This window comes from Triticum urartu, chromosome 7A, assembly GCF_056163025.1.
Source record: "Triticum urartu cultivar PI428250 chromosome 7A, HENAU_Tu73, whole genome shotgun sequence".
NCBI classification, from domain to species: Eukaryota; Viridiplantae; Streptophyta; class Magnoliopsida; order Poales; family Poaceae; genus Triticum; species Triticum urartu.
This window is the reverse complement of record NC_141879.1, coordinates 332302974-332325430: the sequence shown is the minus strand read 5'-3', so window position 1 is coordinate 332325430 and position 22457 is coordinate 332302974. Positions and strand designations below refer to the sequence as shown.

Sequence of the window (22457 nt, the reverse complement as noted above, 5' to 3'; positions counted from 1 at the left end):
AGTTGCGCGGTACTAGAGAGGCTAGCAATGGTGGAAGGGTGAGAGTGCGTATAATCCATGGACTCAACATTAGTCATAAAGAACTCACATACTTATTGCAAAAATCTATTAGTCATCGAAACAAAGTACTATGCGCATGCTCCTAGGGGGATAGATTGGTAGGAAAAGACCATCGCTCGTCCCCGACCGCCACTCATAAGGAACACAACCAATAAATAAATCATGCTTCGACTTCATCACATAACGGTTCACCATACGTGCATGCTACGGGAATCGCAAACTTCAACACAAGTATTTCTACAATACACAACTACCCACTAGCATGACTCTAATATCACCATCCTTATATCGCAAAACTATTGCAAGGAATCAAACACATCATATTCAGTGATCTACAAGTTTTATGTAGGATTTTATGACTAACCATGTGAATGACCAGTTCCTGTCATCTCTCTAAATAGATATAAGTGAAGCAAGAGAGTTTAATTCTTTCTACAAAAGATATGCCCATGCTCTAACAAATCTAAGTGAAGCAAAAGAGCATTCTACAAATGGCGGTTGTCTAAGTGAAGAGAAACAGGCAATCCAAACTTCAAATGATATAAGTGAAGCACATGAAGCATTCTATAAAGCCATACTCAAAAGATATAAGTGAAGTGCAATGATAATTCTATAAATCAACCAAGGACTATCTCATACCAGCATGGTGCATAAAAGAAAAATGAAAACTAAATGCAAAAGACGCTCCAAGATTGCACATATCACATGAACGAAACGAATCCGAGAACATACCAATACTTGTTGAAGAAAGAGGGGATGACTCCCCAGCATTCCCAAGCTTAGACGCTTGAGTCTCCTTGAATATTTACTTGGGGTGCCTCAGGCATCCCCAAGCTTGAGCTCTTGCCTCTCTTCCTTCTTCTCACATCGAGACCTTCTCGATCATCGAACACGTCATCCACACAAAACTTCAACAGAAAAAACTCGGTAAGACCCGTTAGTATAATAAAGGAAATCACCACTATAAGTACTGTTGCAAACCAATTCATATTTTTTTTTGCATTGTGTCTACTGTAATATAACTTTTTCATGGCTTAATCCACTAATATGAATCGATAGGTTCATCAAAACAAGCAAACTATGCATCAAAAACAGAACAGTCTGTAATAATCTGAACATTCACCATACTTCTGGTACTTGACAAATTCTACCAAAATTAGGAAAATAAAAATTTGTATAGGAAGACAGTGCAAAAAGAATCAGAACCATTCGACGTTCCAGCTAAAAATGTAAAATCGCGCACTACAGCCAAAGTTTCTGTCCTGCACCGTACAAACCATCAAGCAAATGTAAACATCCTAAAGGCAAACCTTGGCACATTATTTTTATAATACAATGGAATTGTACAAGGGGATAATTATTTTTGTTGAAAAGTTTCTGTAATCAAGATTCACAAAGTTGTTGTGAGCATTAACAAAGTTCAAGGAGCTCTCCCACTTCAACAGTGCTTGTCTTTCTCACTTTCACTTTCCTTTTTGAAAAGTTTTGGGTTCCCCTATTTATTTTTGTTGTTTTTAAACTATATGAAAGCACTCAACAGAAATAAATGACTCTCTAAAACTTCTGGGTTGTCTCCCTGGCAACGCTTTCTTTAAAGCCATTAAGCTAGGCATGTAGTGCTCAAGTAGTGAATCCACCCGGATCCCAAGGTATTCAAAGCCAATTTTAATTAACAATGATTTGTAATTTAGTAGTGAGCACAAAGCAACATATATCAAGCAATGACGAAGTCTAACTCTCTTCCTATGCATCGGCATGTCATAAAAGAACAATTCATGCACACCTAGTAAAGGCCAATGCATAGTATAAACAGTTTCTTGCAATTTTATCATGTTGGAAACATAGAGAGGTAGAGATATAGTTCCTCTCTCATAATAATTGCAAGTAGGAGCAGCAAGCACATGCATATTATATTTATCGAAATCATCATGTGCAACGGTAAAAGGCAACCCATCAATATAATCCTTAATAAGTGCAAACTTCTCCGATATAGTATAATCAGGAGAATTCAAAAAGATAATAGGACTATCATGTGTGGGTGCAATAGCAACAATTTCATGTTTAACATAAGGAACTATAGCAAGTTCATCTCCATAAGCATGATTCATATTGGCATCTTGGTCATAAGCATAGCAAGCATCATCAAAAAGGGATATTTCAAAAGAATCATAGGGATCATAACAGTCATCATAGCAATCATCCTTCGGTAAGCACGAAGGGGAATTAAACAATGTATGAGTTGAAGAGTTACTATCATTAGAAGGTGGGCACGGGTGATTAATCCGCTCTTCCTCCTTTTGTTCTTCACTCTCCTCCTCATCTTTTTCATCCAATGAGCTCACAGTGTCATCAACTTCTTCTTCCATAGATTCCTGCAAAATATTAGTCTCTTCTTGGACAGCGGGGACTTTCTTAATAAGTGCATTAATTTCATAATTGTATAATTGTATTCATAATTCTCATAGAAATATTTGAGGATAGCTAAATTTTCAGATCTATAACAAGCATCATCAATATCATCAAACTTTTTAAACATAGACTCAATTTCATAAGCACCCATAAAAGCAACAAATTCTTCTATTTGTTCCACATCATAGTAATCATATATACCTCTAGCATAAGAAGCCAAGGTTTCATTATCATTAAATTTGCATGAAAAGGGGAGGTGTGGAGAATTCATCCTAGAGCAACAAGTATAATCATATTCCGAGCATAGTTGTCTAGCATACCACTTCAATATATAAATTTGATCCCATAATAGTTTCCCTTTTGTGTCAAGCGATAATCCCTAAAGTATTCACGTTGATCCAACGTTACTCCCATTACATAATTGAATGGGGTTTTCTCAGGATTATTAAAGTAGTACATAATATTTTTCCCATAACCAGCATCGAGGGTTTTAGGAGGTTCCCCATCTCCATGAGCAGAAAGTACACCTAATTTTTTTGGTATTTCGTGTTCCATATCCATAACTAAAGATAAAGAACAACTAAGAACAGCAAATAAAAATTACTTACTGATAAAGCAAACAAGCACACACGAGAATATTCACCCCACGCTATTGCTCCCCGGCAATGGCGCCAGAAAAAGGTCTTGATAACCCACAAGTATAGGGGATCGCAACAGTTTTCGATAAGTAAGAGTGTCAAACCCAACGAGGAGCTAAAGGTAGAACAAATATTCCCTCAAGTTCTATCGACCACCGATACAACTCTACGCACGCTTGACATTTGCTTTACCTAGAACAAGTATGAAACTAGAAGTACTTTGTAGGTGTTGTTAGATAGGTTTGCAAGATAATAAAGAGTACGTAAATAAAAAGTAGGGGCTGTTTAGATAAAGAAACAATAAAGTAAATATAGCGATTGTGGAAAAGTGGTGGTAGGAGTTGCGAAATTGTCCCTTAAGCAATTGACTACCTTACTAGACCGATAGCAAGTATTATGTGGGAGAGGCCACTGCTAGCATGGCATCCCTTACTTGGAATTCTATGCACTTATGATTGGAACTATTAACAAGCATCCGCAACTACTAACGTTCATTAAGGTAAAACCCAATCATAGCATTAAGATATATTGGTCCCCCTTCAATCCCGTATACATCAATTCTATGCTAGGTTGAAGCTTCTCTCACTCTTGCCCTCCAATGCATAGTCCTATCAACATACAACTAACCCTAGGGTGTGATCCACGCGCGCAATCATATGATGGGCACCAAAGGACAGCAACATAACCACAAGCAAATTAAATCAATCATAGAAATTCATCAACCACCGATAGGACAACAAAAATCTACTCAGACATCATAGGATGGCAACACATCATTGGATAATAATATGAAGCATAAAGCACCATGTTCAAGTAGAGGGTACATCGGGTTGCGGGAGAGTGGACCGCTGTAGATAGAGGGGGAAGGTGATGGAGATGTTGGTGAAGATGGAGGAGGTGTTGGTGTAGAATGTGGTGATGATGATGGCCCCCGGTGGCACTCCGGTGCCACCGGAAGCGAGGGGGAGAGAGCCCCTCTCCTTCTTCTTCTTCCTTGACCTTCTCCCTAGATGGGAGAAGGGTTTCCCCTCTGGTCCATGGCCTCCATGGCACGGGAGGGGCGAGAGACCCTCCGAGATTGGATCTGTCTCTCTGTCTCTCTCTGTTTCTGCGTTCTGTTCTAGCTCTGTTTCACCGTTTCGTATATATATGGAGATCCGTAACTCCGATTGACCTGAAACCTTCGCCATGATTTTTTCCGAATATTAGCTTTCTTGCGGCAAAAGAAGAGTGTCAACCGCCTTACGGTGGGCTCACGAGGGTAGGGGCGCACCCTAGGGGGCGCCCCCTGCCTCGTGACCACCTCGGGCACTGGTTCGCGTTGATTTTCCTTCCGAATTTTCCATATTTTCCAAAAATAAGCTCCGTCCGTTTTTATCCCGTTTGGACTCCGTTTGATATGGATATTCTGCGAAACCAAAAACATGCAACAGACAGGAACTGGCACTGGGCACTAGATCAATATGTTAGTCCCAAAAATAATATAAAAAGTTGCCAAAAAGTGTATGAAAGTTGACTAATATTGGCATGGAACAACCAAAAATTATAGATACGATGGAGACGTATCAGGACACATTAATTACTTTTAGATCTTCATCATTATTATCATGAAAACTAGAAGAACACGCTTTTACAAAGCAATCTTTTTTAGCACGTATCCTAGCGGTTCTTTCTTTGCACTCATCAATGGAAATTCTCATGGCTTTGAGAGACTCATTGATATCATGCTTAGGTGGAATAGATCTAAGTTTTAAAGAATCAACATAAAGAGAAATTCTATCCATGTTCCTAGCCAACTCATCAATCTTAGGCAATTTTTCTTCAAGCAAAGCACTGAAATTCTTTTGTGAAACCATAAATTCTTTAACACTAGTCTCAAAATCAGAGGGCAACTTATTAAAATTTCCATAAGAGTTGTTGTAGTAATTACCATAATTATTAGAGGAATTACTAGGGAACGGCCTAGAATTAAAATTTCCTCTATACGCGTTGTTACCAAAATTGCTCCTACCAAAAAAATTCACATCCATAGATTCATCATTATTTTCAATCAAAGTAGACAAACGCATATCATTAGGATCAAAAGAAGCACTCTTATTAGCAAACAACTTCATAAGTTCATCCATCTTTCCAGTCAAAACATTAATCTCTTCTATCGCATGAACTTTTTTACTAGTAGATCTTTCGGTGTGCCATTAAGAATAATTAACCATAATATTATCTAGGAGTTTAGTAGCTTCTCCTAAAGTGATTTCCATAAAAGTGCCTCCCGCTCCCGAATCTAAAAGATTTCTAGAAGAAAAATTCAGTCCAGCATAATTTTTTTGTATAATCATCCATAAATTCAAAACATGTGTAGGGCAATTACGTATCATTAATTTCATCCTCGCCCAAGCTTGTGCAACATGCTCATGGTCAAGTTGCTTACAATTCATAATATCGTTTCTACGGGAGATGATCTTAGCGGGAGGAAAATACTTAGAGATAAAAGTATCTTTGCACTTATTCCATGAATCAATACTATTTTTAGGCAAAGAAGAGAACCAAGTTTTAGCACGATCTCTAAGTGAAAACGGAAATAGCTTCAATTTAACAATATCATTATCCACATCTTTCTTCTTTTGCATATCGCACAAATCAACAAAGTTGTTTAGATGGGTAGCGACATCTTCACTAGGAAGGCCAGAAAATTGATCTTTCATAACAAGATTCAACAAAGTAGCATTAATTTCACAAGATCCAGCATCGGTAATAGGAGCAATCGGAGTGCTAATAAAATCATAATTGTTGGTATTGGAAAAGTCACACAACTTAGTATTATCTTGAGCCATTGTGAAAAACAATCAATCCAATGCACAAACACAGAAGGAGCAAGCGAAAAGAGATGGATGAAAAAAGAGGGTGAATAAAATGGCAAGGGTGAAGTGGGGGAGAGGAAAACAAGAGGCAAATGGCAAATAATGTAATGCGAGGGAGAAGAGTTTGTGATGGGTACTTGGTATGTCTTGACTTGTGCGTAGATCTCCCCGGCAACGGCGCCAGAAATCCTTCTTGCTACCTCTTAAGCATGCGTTGGTTTTCCCTTGAAGAGGAAAGGGTGATGCAGCAAAGTAGCGTAAGTATTTTCTCAGTTTTTGAGAACCAAGGTATCAATCCAGTAGGAGACTACACGCAAGTCCCTAGTACCTACACAAACAATTAAGAACCTTGCAACCAACGCGATAAAGGGGTTGTCAATACCTTCACGGCCACTTGCAGAAGTGAGATCTGATAAAGATAATAAGATAAATATTTTTGGTATTTTTTTTGTATAGATTGGAAAGTAAAGATTGCAAAATAAACGGCGACGGAAATAGCACGTTGGTGGGAGATTAATATGATGGAAAATAGACCTGGGGGCCATAGGTTTCACTAGTGGCTTCTCTCAAGATAGCATATTCTACGGTGTGTGAACAAATTACTGTCGAGCAATTGATAGAAAAGCACATAGTTATGAGAATATCTAGGCATGATCATGTATATAGGTATCACGTCCGTGACAAGTAGACCGAAACGATTCTGCATCTACTACTATTACTCCACACATCGACCGCTATCCAGCATGCATCTAGAGTATTAAGTTCATAAGAACAGAGTAACGCATTAGGCAAGATGACATGATGTAGAGGGATAAACTCAAGCAATATGATATAAACCCCATCTTTTTATCCTCGATGGCAACAATACAATACGTGCCTTGCTTCCCCTGCTGTCACTGGGAAAGGACACCGCAAGATTGAACCCAAAGCTAAGCACTTCTCCCATTGCAAGAAAGATCAATCTAGTAGGCCAAACCAAACTGATAATTCGAAGAGACTTGCAAAGATATTAAATCATGCATATAAGAATTCAAAGAAGAATCAAATATTGTTCATAGATAATCTTAATCATAAACCCACAATTCATCGGATCTCGACAAACACACCACAAAAAGAATTACATCGAATAGATCTCCAAGAAGATCGATGAGAACTTTGTATTGAGATCCAAAGAGAGAGAAGAAGCCATATAGCTAATAACTATGGACCCGAAGGTCTGTGGTAAACTACTCACACATCATCGGAGAGGCTATGGTGTTGATGTAGAAGCCCTCCGTGATCGAATCCCCCTCCGCAGAGCACCGGAAAAGGCCACAAGATGGGATCTCACGGGTACAGAAGGTTGCGGTGGTGGAAAAGGTGTTTCGTGGCTCTCTCCGATGGTTTCAGGGTATAAGAGTATATATAGGCGAAAGAAGTAGGTCGGTGGAGCTGCAAGGGGCCCATGAGGGTGGGGGGCACGCCTACCCCCTTGGGCGCGCCCTCCTACCTCGTGGCCGCCTCGTGGCTTCCTTGACCTCCACTCCAAGTCTCCTGGATTGCGTTTGTTCCAAAAAAGATCCTCATGAAGGTTTCATTCCGTTTGGATTCTGTTTGATATTCCTTTTCTGCGAAACACTGAAATAGGCAAAAAACAGCAATTTGCACTGGGCCTTCCATTAATAGGTTAGTCCCGAAAATAATATAACAAGGTATATTAAAGCCCATTAAACATCCAAAACAGATAATATAATAGCATGGAACAATAAAAAATTATAGATATGTTGGAGACGTATCAAATGCCCACACAATGTCGAGTGTGCGAAAAACAGAGAAAACAAGGGACGAAGTTTTGGCAAGTTTTGGATGTGGTGTGCGTAGATGACAATGGGGACCCACATGTCAATAATGGTAGCAACAAAAAATTTGGAGATATTTTCCCTGCATCAGGTGGAATCGAACCTGGGCGGAATAGCTGTCGGATAGTGTCACTTGGCCACTGGGCTAGTTCAGTACTTTCGTTGCAAATAAGGCACTGCCTCGGGTGGCCCGATCACCTCCTGCGCCTTTGTGTGCTCGTCGCGGCGCCACTGTCTGCAGTTGTGAACATGCTAAACAAACGAGAGGAATCTGGAGAGGACTGTACGTGGAGAGGCGGACAGTCGGGACCCACCAGGTCTATGGCCGTACGCAAGCAAGTGCCTCATCGAAAAAACTTCCTCCTAATGCTATACTGACGTTGGGGCCCACGGGTTTGTTAACATAGTTACATCTTTTTAGGTGCTTCAACGTAGGAGATAAATTCACAATGAAGCTATGGAGCTGGCGGGTAGTATCATTTATTATCACTGGGGTAGCAAGTATCCGTTGGGTTTTGGGCTGCCCCGTCTAGGCTTCCTTTTTTAACATGTATAGCCCACGACATGTCAGTTTGTATTTTTTTGAGGACCGTCATGTATCGACCGACCTATTGACCTCGCATCCGAGGTTTTATTTTTCCTGAAACATCGGCAGCCCAATTTATGCATTTTTTTGAAGAAAACGCAGAGGTCTATTCTATTTTTTTATATAAGAATAGGAATGCCCGGTCCAACTTTTGTTTTCCTTCTAACTGTATTATATATATATATTTAAATTACTTTATATGTTATTATATATTATTGTTAATTTCATCATATATTTAACAGATACTTACATATGTAAGAAAACAATATCCCATATCTTATTAACTTATAAAAATAATTTCTTAACAATAAAATACTGGATTTTTTTGGCAACGAAAATCCTGGTGATTGTGTACAAAAGCTTGGTAAGATTTACGGACCAATGTAATAATAAATCACTTATTATTTAAATATATTTATAACAAAATGCTCAGCCCCTGTTTACTTTTTGATAACATTGTTGCACCCAACCCAACATTATAATTAGAATCAGCCCAGCAAAATCGTGTATTTCGAGAAAGTGCAAATAGCCTGTAATTTTTTAGGAGAAAAATAAATGGGCCGCATGGACGCTACATTATTTATTCATCCAGCCGAGCAAATAGATGTAATTCTAAAAAAAGAGATCAAATTGACTGTAAATTCTGAAAAAATGGGTTGAATACGTGCCACATTTTTGGAGGTTGAAATGTGGGCCAATAGGTCGAAGCCAACGCAAGTCGTTGTCAACTTAGTCAACAAATGATTCTGACATCGTTAGCCGTTGGATGTACATCCAACAACCGACATCCATCTTCAATCTCTCATCTTCTTCCTCCAGTGCCGCCGGGAACACATGCTCCCGCCTCCTACTGCTAGCAGCTCTGCTTAGCATGCTTTGCTGTGAAGCGCTACGCCACCATTGGCCACACCATCCCTCCACCCCTTCACACCTCCTGTTCTTCTCCACCGACTGCCGAACCACACCGCAGCAGAAACAGTTAACCCTCGTACACCTCTTCGTCTGTGACTCTACTCCCGCGTCTTCCCATCTCTGGCTCGTTGCTGTCCGGGGCCTTGCCGTCGTCCACCAACTTGGATGCGCTCGGCGCGAAGTAGTCAACATGGTCAATGAACGACATCCATCAAAAGTAGACTGTGCGTGGAGAGGCTGATAGCTGGGTCCACAGCCACACTCAAGGAAATGCCTCCTTATTACGTGCAAAATAATGATTCCTCCACCTGACAGCTGGGACCCACCGGAAGGGCCTCTGTATTTCGTGAAAAAACGTTCCCCCGCTGACAGGTCGGACCCACCAGCTATATCTTTGCATGCAAGAAAGTGCCTCCTTATTACGCACAAAAAATGAATACCCCCTGCTAGCTAGGACCCACCATAGTGGGAGGCTGACTTGTGGGCCTACTAAGTTGACGGGGACGGAGGGATTTGTCAACTTAGTCAATATGAACGATTCTAGCTCAAGTGACCGTACGATGTCCATCCAATGGTTGTAGTGCTTCTTCAACCTCTGATCTTGTTGCTCCAGCCGCCCAAACCAGCGCCGGTCGTGCCGCATGCTCCTGCTTCCCGTGGCCGTCTGTGATGTCACGGAGGCCTCACCGCCCCCTACTACTCCCACCGCTGGCCAGGCCCTGCGGCGATGGCAGCCTCACACCGCAGTCGAACCAGTGAACCCTCGTACTCCTCTCCGTGTGGGCATCCACTGTCGCGTCTACCCCGGCTCCGCGTCATCCCCTTCCTAGGCCTCGCCGTCGTCCACCGCCCTGGTGCTCTCGGCACGGCGTGGTTAACATGGTCAAGGAACGACTTCCATCGGAAGAGTACTGTACATGGAGAGGCTGACAGCTGGGTCCACGGCCGCAGCAAGGAAGTGCCCCCTTATTATGCAGAAAATAATGATTCCTCCACCTGACAGCAAGAACCCACTGGACGGGCAACCGTATTTCGCGAAAAAAATGTTTCCTCCGACTGCTGGGACCCACCAGCTACATCTTCGAATGCAAGAAAGTGCGTCCATATTACAGGCAAAAAAAAGATTCGCCCCCAGACTGCCGGGACCCACCAGCTACATCTTCGCATGCAAGGAAGTGTGTGACAATCGGGACCCACACGGTCGAAGCGTATGTAGCGTTGTCATTCTGGTCGCGAACGTGTACGTATATACTAGTCGATCGGTCTATCTGCAGGCTGCAACGATGAACCGTGGCCGTGTAAGGAAGGGCACGTGTGGTAGTAGAGGCGCGCACGTAACATGTACACGTACATACAGCGGCCAGGGTGCAAGAAAGTAAATACGGCCACGTACGTACATACGGGCGGGGTCTCAAACGCCTACTCGCACATACGTATGGCCAGGGCTCGTGTACATGACTGTGGCTGGGTCGGAACGGAGAAACTGCGTCGTCGTCGTGTTCATGGGGAGGCAACAGAATGTGTCGTGTTCATCGGGAGGCAACGGAACGCGTGCTGTTCATCGGAAGCCAACCGGCTTGGACGGAACAGGTGATGGAAACGAGGCCTGGCGTACCGCAAACAGAGGAAACGGCCTTGTGTTCGACCAGCCACGATGGAAACGGAATCCTGTTCATTGGGAGGGGTCTGGCGTACCGCAAAATGGAGGAAATGCACCTCCGACGGTCGAAATGGGGTCCTGTTGGTCGGGAGGGGAGTGGCGTACCGCAAAACAGAGGAAGCGGACTTGTGTTGGAGCGCTACGGTCGAAACGGGGTCCTGTTCATCGGGAGGGGTGTGGCGTACCGCAAAACGGGACTCCACGGGATACTGTTCATCTCGACCGTCGACCTCCTCCAGCCTCAACGGGATACTGTTCATCCACCGTCGACCTCCTCCGGCCTCCACCTGCGACTGTTCATCCACGGGCTCCTGTTCATCCAGCCTCCACCACGCGCTCCTCCACCGGCTACTGTTCAACCAGCCCTCTCCATGGGGGTCTTGTTCAACCACCCCTCCATGGGCTACTGTTCATCCAGCCCTCCACTGGCTACTGTTCAACCAGCCCTCCACCGACTACTGTTCAACCAGCCCTCCACAGGGTCCTGTTCATCCACCGGCTCGATCGATCGGGGTACTGTTCATCTAGCGGCAACGGCCTCTACTACCACGGGTTCCTATTCATCCAACCCCCACCGGGAACTGTTCATCCAAACCCCCCAACAACGCTCACTGTTCATCCAGAGGCAGCATCGATCAGTTTCAGTTAGCAGCAGTAGCGAAGGAATCGCTCGATCGGGTTTAGTTAACATCCATCGATCGATCGCTCAGGTTCAGTAATGCGTAGCCTGCAGTGCAATCGCTCGGGTTCAGTTAGAGCCCAACGCCTCGCTCGGGTTCAGTTAGAGCAACGCCTCGCACACATGCGCGTACGTACGAGAGAAACGCGCATCGCTCGGCCCCCGACCACCCACCGTAACTGGGAACTCTCCCGATATTTTCCTCGCCCTCGCTTCTACCACGGTTTTCTCCGTCATGGAAGACCCAAAGAATGTCATGCAGCTGCGTCTCCGGCCCGCCCAGGACAAAAAGCCCATTTTCTGCCATGATTTTTTGTCATAGAAGTAGGAGCCAACCACATCTATGATGATACCGGGTTTTGTCACAATTATCATTATAGAAGTGTCATAAGTATGACAGGGGAAAAATCCGTTCGGCCCAAAATGTCACGGATGTGTCTTTTTTTTGTAGTGATGGCTAGGAAACTTTAACCATCTTTGATTAACGAGCTAGTCAAGTAGAGGCATACTAGTGACACTCAGTTTGTCTATGTATTCACACATGTACTAAGTTTCCGGTTAATACAATTCTAGCATGAATAATAAACATTAATCATGATATAAGCAAATATAAATAACAACTTTATTATTGCCTCTAGGGCATATTTCCTTCAATGGCACCTGCATAGGATCATGTGTGAGTTCTGGGGAGGCAAGCACAAGTGGCGGCCATGAGATCGGGGGCAAGGGGTTGGGACGTGTGACTTGGGTACCCCTCTATGAGTGGTTTGCTAAACATTACTGCCACAAGATGATCCCTACCGCCATACGTAATGGAGATACTGCTACTTGGAGATGCTTGTAATCCTTCATGCAGATGGTCATTGACTCGACTAAGTGTACCCTAGGTGATGGCTCTCGGATCTTCTTTTGGTCAGATTGGTGGCTTGAGTGTGGAAGACTACAAATTTTCCTTTGCCAAGAACAAGTGTTGTTCTGTTGCATCTCAACTCATCAGATGTCAGTGGGTTATTGAACTTCACCTGAATCTCACTGCTTCTGCCACCAGAGAATCAGAAGTTCTGACAGGTCTTCTAGTAACCTATCGATTCAGACATAAGCGCACATGACCTGAAACCTCTTCAGGTCAATAGTTAATAGTGGGATATAGATACCCTTATTAACCCCCGCCTATTCACAAAGTTCCGGGTCGAACCTTTGTCTACGAATACCATTCCCTTTGCTTTGTGATATGTTTACAAACCCAAGGTGAGATTGTTATCCTCGTTACCGGTTTTGTACTCTTTACTCGTGTCTATGTTCCGGTATCCTAGGATCTCCATCACAAGTGCCTGGCTAGACGATAATGATACCATAACACTAAGTGGGCCCAAAGAGTATCTATGTATCATGAGAGGAGCAAATCCCAGTCTTGAACTATCAGTATCGAGACATAGGTTTCCCCGTAAGTTACCTTTATCCACATCCATTTACGGAGTGGCATACGGTAAACCCAAAAGTAACCATCCGGTATGTTGGTATATGATATTCTCATGGTCTAAGGAACTTAGTAATCATGAACAAGTTATATAAAAACACTGACAACACAAAAACGATAACATCTCTTAGTAATTCATAAGTTGGGTCTATCAAACACCATTGTTTCGCCAACAATGTGTTCTCATTATTGACAGCATCCTTGATACTCTTAACAATGGTCATGACCAGGCAAACAATATCATCACTGTCATCAATACATGAGCTAGTTCTAGTGGCAGGACTAGGGATCGCTTGGTGTTTACATTTCAACACATGTATCTGGGTTTTCCTTTTGAATATCATATTCAATAACCAATACAATTATAGCAAAGAAATATAAAATTTAATAATGAACACGGAAATATAATAACAAATATTATTGCCTCTAGGGCATTTATTTGAATTGATGAACATTTTCTGAAGTGGTGAACTATTTTTGAATAGATGAATATTTTTTCAATCTATAAACATTTTTTGAGTTGAGAAACATCATTTTGAACCGCCGATCATTTTTTGAATCGGCGAACAACTTTTAAAATTCATGAACATTTTTTGTTTGACGAACAATTTTTTTTGAAATGCGTGAACATTGTGAATCTGCGAACATGTTTTGTCTCGATGAACTTTTTTGTAAGTCATGATCATTTAAAAAAATCATGAACATGTTTAGAATTTATGGTTTTTTTGCTACAATTCAGGAACATATTTTCAATACGCGATCATTTTTTCAAAACCATGAAGATCTTTTTAATCCACGAACTTTTGCTGACTTATGTAGCATTTTTAAGAATTTCCTTTTTTAAATTCGCAACATTTTTTAAATCCCGAATTATTATCTAAAAAGAAAAAAACAATAGAAAAAAGTGAAAAAAGAAGCAGGTCTGTTTTTAATAAAGAAGAAATAGAAACATGTTTTTTAGGGATAGAAAAAATATTCGGGGGGCCTATTAGGGCGCGCTGGAGGAGAGGGGCCGCTCAAATATGAGCTCTCGACTTATTTATACAGGGCCTAACGGCCACCCGTTGCCCCCCAACTAGCCCATTAAACACGGAATGGTGGCCGGCCCGTAAACTACCGATATAAGCAAAATATGATCACACCTTAGTACTCTTTGGTTGTTAATCACATGGCGATGTGAACGATTACTGACTCTAGTAAACCGTTTGAGTGTTGGCCACATGGCGATGTGAACTATGGATATTAATCACATAGTGATGTGAACTATTGGTGTTAAATCACATGCCGATGTGAACTAGATTATTGACTCTAGTGCAAGTGGGAGACTGAATAAATATGCCCTAGAGGCAATAATAAAGTTGTTATTTATATTTCCTTATATCATGATAAATGTTTATTATTCATGCTAGAATTGTATTAACCGGAAACTTAGTACATGTGTGAATACATAGACAAACAGAGTGTCACTAGTATGCCTCTACTTGACTAGCTCGTTGAATCAAAGATGGTTAAGTTTCCTAGCCATAAACATGAGTTGTCATTTGATTAACGGGATCACATCATTAGAGAATGATGTGATGAAAAAGACCCATCTGTTAGCTTAGCATAATGATCGTTTAGTATATTGCTATTGCTTTCTTCATGTCTTATACATGTTCCTATGACTATGAGATTATGCAACTCCCGAATACCGGAGGAACACTTAGTGTGCTATCAAATGTCACAACGTAACTGGGTGATTATAAAGATGCTCTACAGGTGTCTCCGATGGTGTTTGTTGAGTTGGCATAGATAGAGATTAGGATTTGTCACTCCGTGTATCGGAGAGGTATCTCTGGGCCCTCTCGGTAATGCACATCACTATGAGCCTTGCAAGCAATGTGACTAATGAGTTAATTACGGGATGATGTATTACGGAACAAGTAAAGAGACTTGCCGGTAATGAGATTGAACTAGGTATGAGGATACCGACGATCGAATCTCGGGCAAGTAACATACGGATGACAAAGGGAACAACGTATGTTGTTATGCGGTTTGACCGATAAAGATCTTCGTAGAATATGTAGGAGCCAATATGAGCATCCAGGTTCTGCTATTCGTTATTGACCGGAGACGTGTCTCGGTCATGTCTACATAGTTCTCGAACCCGTAGGGTCCGCACGCTTAACATTCGATGACGATTTGTATTATGAGTTATGTGATTTGATGACCAAAGGTTGTTCGGAGTCCCGGATGAGATCACGGACATGACGAGGAGTCTCTAAATGGTCGAGACATAAAGATTGATATATTGGACCATGTTATTCGGACACCGGAAGTGTTTCGGATAGTTTCGGGTAAAAAACAGAGTGTCGGAGGGGTTGCCGGAACCCCCCGGGGGAACTAATGGGCCACCATGGGCCTTGTTGGAGAGAGAGGAGGGAAGCCAGGGCAGGCCGCCCCCCCTTGCAGTCCAAATTGGACAGGGGAAGGGGGGCGGCGCCCCCCTTTCCTACTCCCTCTCCCTCTCCTTCCTTCCTTCTCTCTTCCTTGTGGAGGAATCCTACTAGTAGTCCTAGTAGGACTCCCTCTCCTTGGGCACGCCCCTAGGGCCGGCCGGCCTCCCCCTCCCTACTTTATATACGGGGGCAGGGGGGCACCCTAGAACATACAAGTTGATCTTTTAGCCGTGTGCGGTGCCCCCCTCCAAAGTTACACACCTCAGCCATACCGTCATAGTGCTTAGGCGAAGCCCTGCACCGGTAACTTCATCATCACCATCTCCACGCCGTTGTGCTGACGCAACTCTCCCTCGGCCTGAACTGGATTAAGAGTACGAGGGACGTCATCGAGCTGAATGTGTGTTGAACACGGAGGTGCCGTACGTTCGGTGCTAGGATCGGTCGGATCGTGAAGACGTATGACTGCATCAACCACGTTGATAAACGCTTCCGCTTTCAGTCTACGAGGGTACGTGGACACACTCTCCCCTCTCGTTGCTATGCATCTCCTAGGTAGATCTTGCGTGATCGTAGGATTTTTTTTGAAATACTGCGTTCCCCAACAAGTATATTTAAGCAACGCCTAGAGATCCTTCCTCAACTACCTTGCGCAGAAGCGATCCTGGAGCCATCATATCCATTTAGTGTCTCCAGTATCTAGTTCTAGTTGTAATAGATTGGGATACAACTCCGAGCGTCTGTTACCGTGGACACGGCTATTCGAATAGATATACTTCCCTGCAGGGGTGCACCAACTTACCCAACACGCTCGATTAACTCCGGCCGGACACACTTTTCCAGGTCGTGCCCGCCCTCGGCTGATCGACACACTGTAGTCCTACCTAGGCTCAACACAGAGGCCAGCACGCTGGTCTACATCCTAAATGCGAAGGGGTCATGGTCCAATCGTCCTTTGCAATCCTGCATGTTGCGAGGACGAGCGAGATCAGTCATGACTACCTCTTTATACAAAGCAGGTTCTTACACGGACCACCCCGACGCGTGCCGCTAAACTGCTGCTGCTGACATACTCAGATCACATATCAAAATCCGTTAGTGTCTTGGGAGGGTGCAGAGATGATCAATGATCCACGATCAGTTGTCCCATCGCCCTGCCTCACGGACTTACGACAAGGGCTAAGAATGCCCGGCTGCGTCGCGTCATTATCACGCGGATACCCTCACGGTCAACCCGACTGCAGTAACTCTAGCGGGTACCCCTCGGGGCCGACCCGACTTCATCAAGGTTCTGAGGTAAAGTCAAGGTAACCGTGTGTCCATAACATAAGGGGGAATCCGAGGAATCACCCTCGATGGATTCCGACTCGATTTAACCGTCAAGGTGACCTTGGAGGAATCACCCTCGAAGGGTTCACACTTGAAGTGGTTCACGACGGAGTCGTTATTCTGGGGTGGAGAAGGAGGAATCACCCTCCGTAATCCACGACCGTTTAGCTACACTATAGAGATTATCAGGAGTGCGTTACGAGGTATCCCCTCGGCACTCGATAGTAGCTCTGCAGAGTCGTACAGCTAAGGGTGTGTGCGGTGATGTGAGTGTCTCTACACCCCGATCACGTTGATCGAGTCATCCGGTAACAAAGCGGGGGCAATAGGGACAAGGTCAAGGGTCACTGATGGATCACTACTCAACCTGTACTAAGCATGTAGGATAACAAGTTACAAAAATAGGCTATGCATCATAATAGGAGCTATAGAACAATAGTAGCAAATTCTAATGCAAGCATGAGAGAGATGGAATGGGCGATATAAGAATGATCAAGGGGGTTTTGCTTGGGAAGCTCTACTGCAAGTGGTTGAACGTCAAAGGTGTAGTCGTACTCGGGAGCAGTGTCGGTCTCGGGGTCTATCAGAGAGAAGATGGGGGAAGAAACAATAAATACAAAGCAAAGAAATACGTCATGATGCATGACATGGTAATATGCTGTGCTAAGGATGACCTAACGCAGTGCTACACGTTATAGATGAAGCGACAAAACATCTGGGAATGTTTTCCCGACTTTCGGCGATTATCGAACAGATGAGTGAATAGCATATTCGGATTCGTTAGATTTTTTGAACAAGAAAAAAGCATGTCTTTTTTTAAAGAAAAAATAGAAACAGGTGATCATCCCACCCCGCTCCTGGGCCGACCTATTAGGGCACGCTGGAGGAGAGGGGCCGCTCAAATATGAGCTCTCGACTTATTTATACAGGTCCTAACGGCCACCCGTTGCCTCCCAACCAGCCCATTAAACACGGAATTGGTGGCCGGCCCGTAAACTACCGATATATAACAAACCGTATCTCTGTCCAGCGGCAGAAGTAAAGCCCTAGCCTCTCCCGCATCTCCTCATCTTACCACGAAGCTCGTCGGCGGCTCTTCTAAGGCTAGTCATAGTGGGAGTAACTTAGCTAGTAACATAGCACACTTCAAGAATTTTTTACTTATGTGGCAAGTAATTAATAAGAGGTGGTAACGTAATATGTTACTGTAACATAGCGCTTTTTAAGACAAGATAAGTCTATAAGATAATTAATGAAGCCATCTAAATTACTACTATTATGTTACTTTGCATTATGAAAATAATAACTTACGCTAATGTCATACTAGTCTAAGTTATTATTAACTTAGACTAGTGTCACACTAGCCTAAGTTACTCGCCACTATGACAAGCCTAACCAACAACACCCCGTTCCGTCAAATCTAGATTCTGCCCTAGAATCGAATATGATGGCTCTTGATATAGATCCGCTGGATGTTGACATTGATCCGCGGATATAGGGAATAGTGGATGTTGGCCTAGATCTGAAGAAGACATTGGATTTTGCCGTACTTCAAATTCTCCGCTGCCGCTTCATCCTACCGCCTGGAAGACCTACGAAGGAGTTTCTTAAAGTCTTGAAAAGCAATCGTGGCGTGATTCTTCCTCCGCTAAATGTCATTCGCCACAAGAAAAAGGGTAAGCTTTATTCTTCGGTTTAAGATTGAGGCTCGCGATCCATATGCACCCGATGCTGTGATTTTCCGCTCTATCTTTATGTATCTGTTGGGGTTTGACCATCTGACTTGTCTTTCTTCCCTGTTAAGATCTTGTGGAAACCGCATGGGGTTGGAAGAGGCTGTTGCCGTGGATGCGTGGTTCTGTTCTCTTCGAGGATTATTTTACTTACCTTCAGCAGTATTATCAGAAGAATATCAAAGGTGTTTATGAATCTTTCAAGCTGGAAGACCAGAACTTTGAAGATCCTTCTGCAGTTGCACATCTCAACGCTGCAGCAGCCACTGGGGTAAGTTCCTCATGCCTCTGCTAAAACTAAACAATGTTACTGTATTTGATTGATTGCTCTGCTAATTCACTTGTTCACACCATTTTAAAACACTTGTATCAAGTGTTTGGAGGCAGAGCATATGTTATCTGGCATCCTTGATGACGATCCTGAACTGAATAAAAAGATAGTGGAAGAAGCAAGTCGTTTCGAGAATGGAGCTTCTACACTCACTGTTCCAGCAACATCCATCGTTCCAGCTGCTTGCTTTATGGTACAGTCTGCAAAATACAGAACTTGTCAACCTCTGGCATTGTCTATTCAATTTGTAGCAGTAATCGCTTGGTGTTCACTATTTTATTTTGCACCAATTGAAAATCTGTTGTTGTTTTCAAGTGTATCACGGAGGAGGCTAAGTTGATGTATGTATTGTGCACCACGAAGGCTGATGAGTTTCCAGTTGAACTGAGGCAAGAGAAACTTGAGTTTTGCACTGAGGTCCGGCGGGTTGCCTTATATTTTCTGACCACAGGTAAGTTCACGCCTCTGCCAAAAACGTGCTTTACCTAATTTCCAGTCTTCATGCTTCAATGGCCATAAGCTTCTCATCACCAATCAGTGGCGGAGACAGGGGGGGACCAGCAGGGGCCCTGCCCCCCCCCCCCCCCCCCTGACAGTAGGAGTTTGCTGCTAATTCACTGATGAACAGTGCGTAATTAGCAATTTTTTATGCTTAAAGTCTATTTTTTCTATGCTTTGGCCCTCCCCAACCTATTTTGACTGCAATCGGCCCCCCTAATTCAAATTTCCTGGCTCCGCCACTGTTACCAATTGTAAAATGATGTTTTGAAGGGCATGAAAATGGAGACTTCTACTGCACATGCTCACTTGCTTGCTCCAGAAGCTAAGCGAGCCGAGCAAAAGCTTTACCTTTCTGAAGAAATCCGACATAGTTTGCTGAAACTTTTGATCCTTATTCAAGAACGATTTCCTCCTGGATCTCATATCGACTATGATCCGATTGCACGTGTTCGTACTGCTTTGAAGAAGTATGTATACAGAGTACGATCTGAATAGTAGTACTCCCTCTGGTCCATATTATTTGTCTTAGAACTAAGACAAGTAATATGGATCGGAGGGAGTATTATTTTATATCTCTTGTTGCATCTGTGTTGTTTGAGCCATAAGTGTAATTTTGGTGTGTGCTTTCAGGCACCAATCAAATGAGGTTTCTCCTGATGATATTCCCATTCCTAAAACTCTCACCAACAGTGCTGCTCCATTGCCACGGTATTATGTCAATAATAAACATCATCTTGTTTTCTTTCTTGTTGAATTTATCTTGTTTGTGCTCAAAGATATTTACTGGCATGTGCTCGTGATGTGTGCTACTGTGCTGTCAGGAACCTATCTGAACCATGCAATGAATCTGAAAGTGCAGATGTGATTGCTGGCAGTCCTAACAACATTGTTTTGGGTGCCACTCCATCATGGTATGATGTAGCATCATCTTGTTTTTCTTGTTGCATTTATTATGTTGGTGCAAATTGCTATTTACTAGCGTGTGCTCTGAAAAAAAAATCCTGCCAGGTCTCTATCTGATTATGAATCTGACCAAAGCAACACGAGCGGCAAGACAAGGAAGAGCATTGGAGGGATCTTAGGTAGAAACTTGAAAGAAGAATTCACTGGTTCCAACTTCTACATGGGTTTATACTTATTTATGTGTCTTGTGCGCAAATTATCGCTTACGAGCATCATTTGTTGTTTCAGACAGTGTAACTCTGGAGGATTTGGGTATTCATATTACCAGTGGTGACGTTGTGGCTCATGCTGATACCATACCTGTTCACTCGAGGTATGATTTCAATAAACAATATCTTATTTTTCTTGTTGAATTTAAACTGTTTGTCAGAAGTAATATACTGTTGCTTCCCGAAAATGGTTAACAAGTATACATATTGATTTTAGTGGCGAATCTGATGACAAAAATAACAAGGACAAAAAGAGAAGCAAAAGCGCTGTAAAGATCCAGGGTAACTTGAAAGAAAAATGCATAGCTCCATCTTTCATTTTTATGTTTCTTGTCTCAGTGTTCTCACTAACAAGCGTTGATTGTTGTTTCAGGCATGCTAGGAAATGCAGATGATGAGGTTAGTCAAATTACGAAGCAGATAAATGTTTTGGAAGTGAACATGCTGTTTGTCTTTGCAAACTTATGTCATTTGCATTTACTTACCCTCTTCAGTTTTTCAATTGGACATTGACATTCCTTTTTTTATAGAGCTGATAATCGTAATGAAGGAGCAGCGCTGATAATAATCTACTAAAAAGATTGGCCAAGTCGACATAGACTATCTCTTGGGCTGCAGTACTTTGTGTTATAGTAAACGATTTTATCCACCCAAGCTGAACCCTATTGTTTTTGGTGTTAATCTCTCCTTTGTGCTGCAGTGTTGTTCACTGGTGTCCTACATTTCCTGTGTTTTTGAATCAAATATGCTTGGTTCTATCTACTGAATTGAGTCAAATATGCTTAGTTTTATGAGTTTGAACTGCAGAGAAGCCTCGTCTACCAATCAGTGTTAGGCCCTCAGTGGCCGGTTTGGCATGCTTTTTAGGTGGTTCTGAGTCAGCCACTTACAGGTGTAGCTGCTTTAAATTACTTTTTGTTATGGGGCATATGTATTCATATGCCACCATTGTACATGCCCTTATTTGGTTAAAAACATCGCCTCGAGCACCATGATGCATCACAAGCTCTTTTTTTGTGCCCGATGCGCCCCACTTTGTCCCTGTATGCTTATGTGTGCACACCGATATTAATCCAGTCGTTTTTTCACATGGGCATTTTATAACGAGAACAGAATTGTTTCCTATCAAATAGGTAGAACAAGAAAAAAATGCTCACATGCCTGTCATCAACATCCCTGCATCCCATGCAAGTTCTTCAAACAATCATCATCCAAACATGCATAATGTATTTTAAAATTGACATTTCCGTTTTTGTGTGGCACAAATTTTGCGTATACCATGTATACACACGATTGTAGCGGCCACCGTCTGCTGCGAAGCAACCAACAACAACAAAGCTTTTAGTCCCAAACTGTAAGTGTACCCTGCAGAGTCCCGTTTTAGCTGACACTGACTGCTAATAGATAGTACTAGAAGCATATGTGTGCTTTGCCGTGCCGTTTTCTTCTTTATTTTCGTGTATGAAGCATCTTTTCCTATAATTGTTATATTATATTTATTGTTATAAATTATAAATTATTATGTCAATAGCATGAAAAATATAATGAGGATTTTGTTATCTAGAGAAATCATGTTGGCTTGCTACCATTATCATTTTCATATTCATATATTATTAGGGGTGACTACTATATTTCTTTCCACCCCCAACAGGGTCTCATCCGATTTTATTAATATCTCATTACCCATCGAATGAATTTTAGCTAGCTCACATTAGCTAGCTAGCTCACATTAGCATGAATTTTAGCTAGCTCACATTAGCTAGCTAGCTCACATTAGCACTGTCCAGTTAAATCACATATTTATCTATGAACCACCAAAAGGAGAAAGGGGCAATT

General features: G+C 42.6%; 1 protein-coding gene across 2 annotated transcripts; it reads left to right on the top strand.

The window, feature by feature from the left end:
* Positions 1–18248: 18248 nt before the first annotated feature.
* On the top strand, positions 18249–21446 carry LOC125520731 (uncharacterized). 2 transcript variants are annotated; one of them, XM_048685723.2, is made up of 12 exons: positions 18249–18560; positions 18689–18888; positions 18992–19141; positions 19264–19399; positions 19720–19916; positions 20080–20157; positions 20271–20360; positions 20458–20531; positions 20641–20725; positions 20839–20903; positions 20995–21020; positions 21152–21446. In XM_048685723.2, exons 5-12 carry the CDS (start codon positions 19723–19725, stop codon positions 21155–21157), a joined length of 618 nt encoding a protein of 205 aa, XP_048541680.1. In that variant the 5' UTR covers positions 18249–18560; positions 18689–18888; positions 18992–19141; positions 19264–19399; positions 19720–19722; the 3' UTR covers positions 21158–21446. The 2 variants fall into 2 exon arrangements, with proteins under 2 accessions (XP_048541680.1, XP_048541678.2); XM_048685721.2 differs by lacking the exons at positions 19720–19916; positions 20458–20531; positions 20641–20725; ... (1 more) ...; positions 20995–21020; positions 21152–21446 and having other exon boundaries at positions 18250–18560; positions 20271–20366.
* Positions 21447–22457: the final 1011 nt, after the last annotated feature.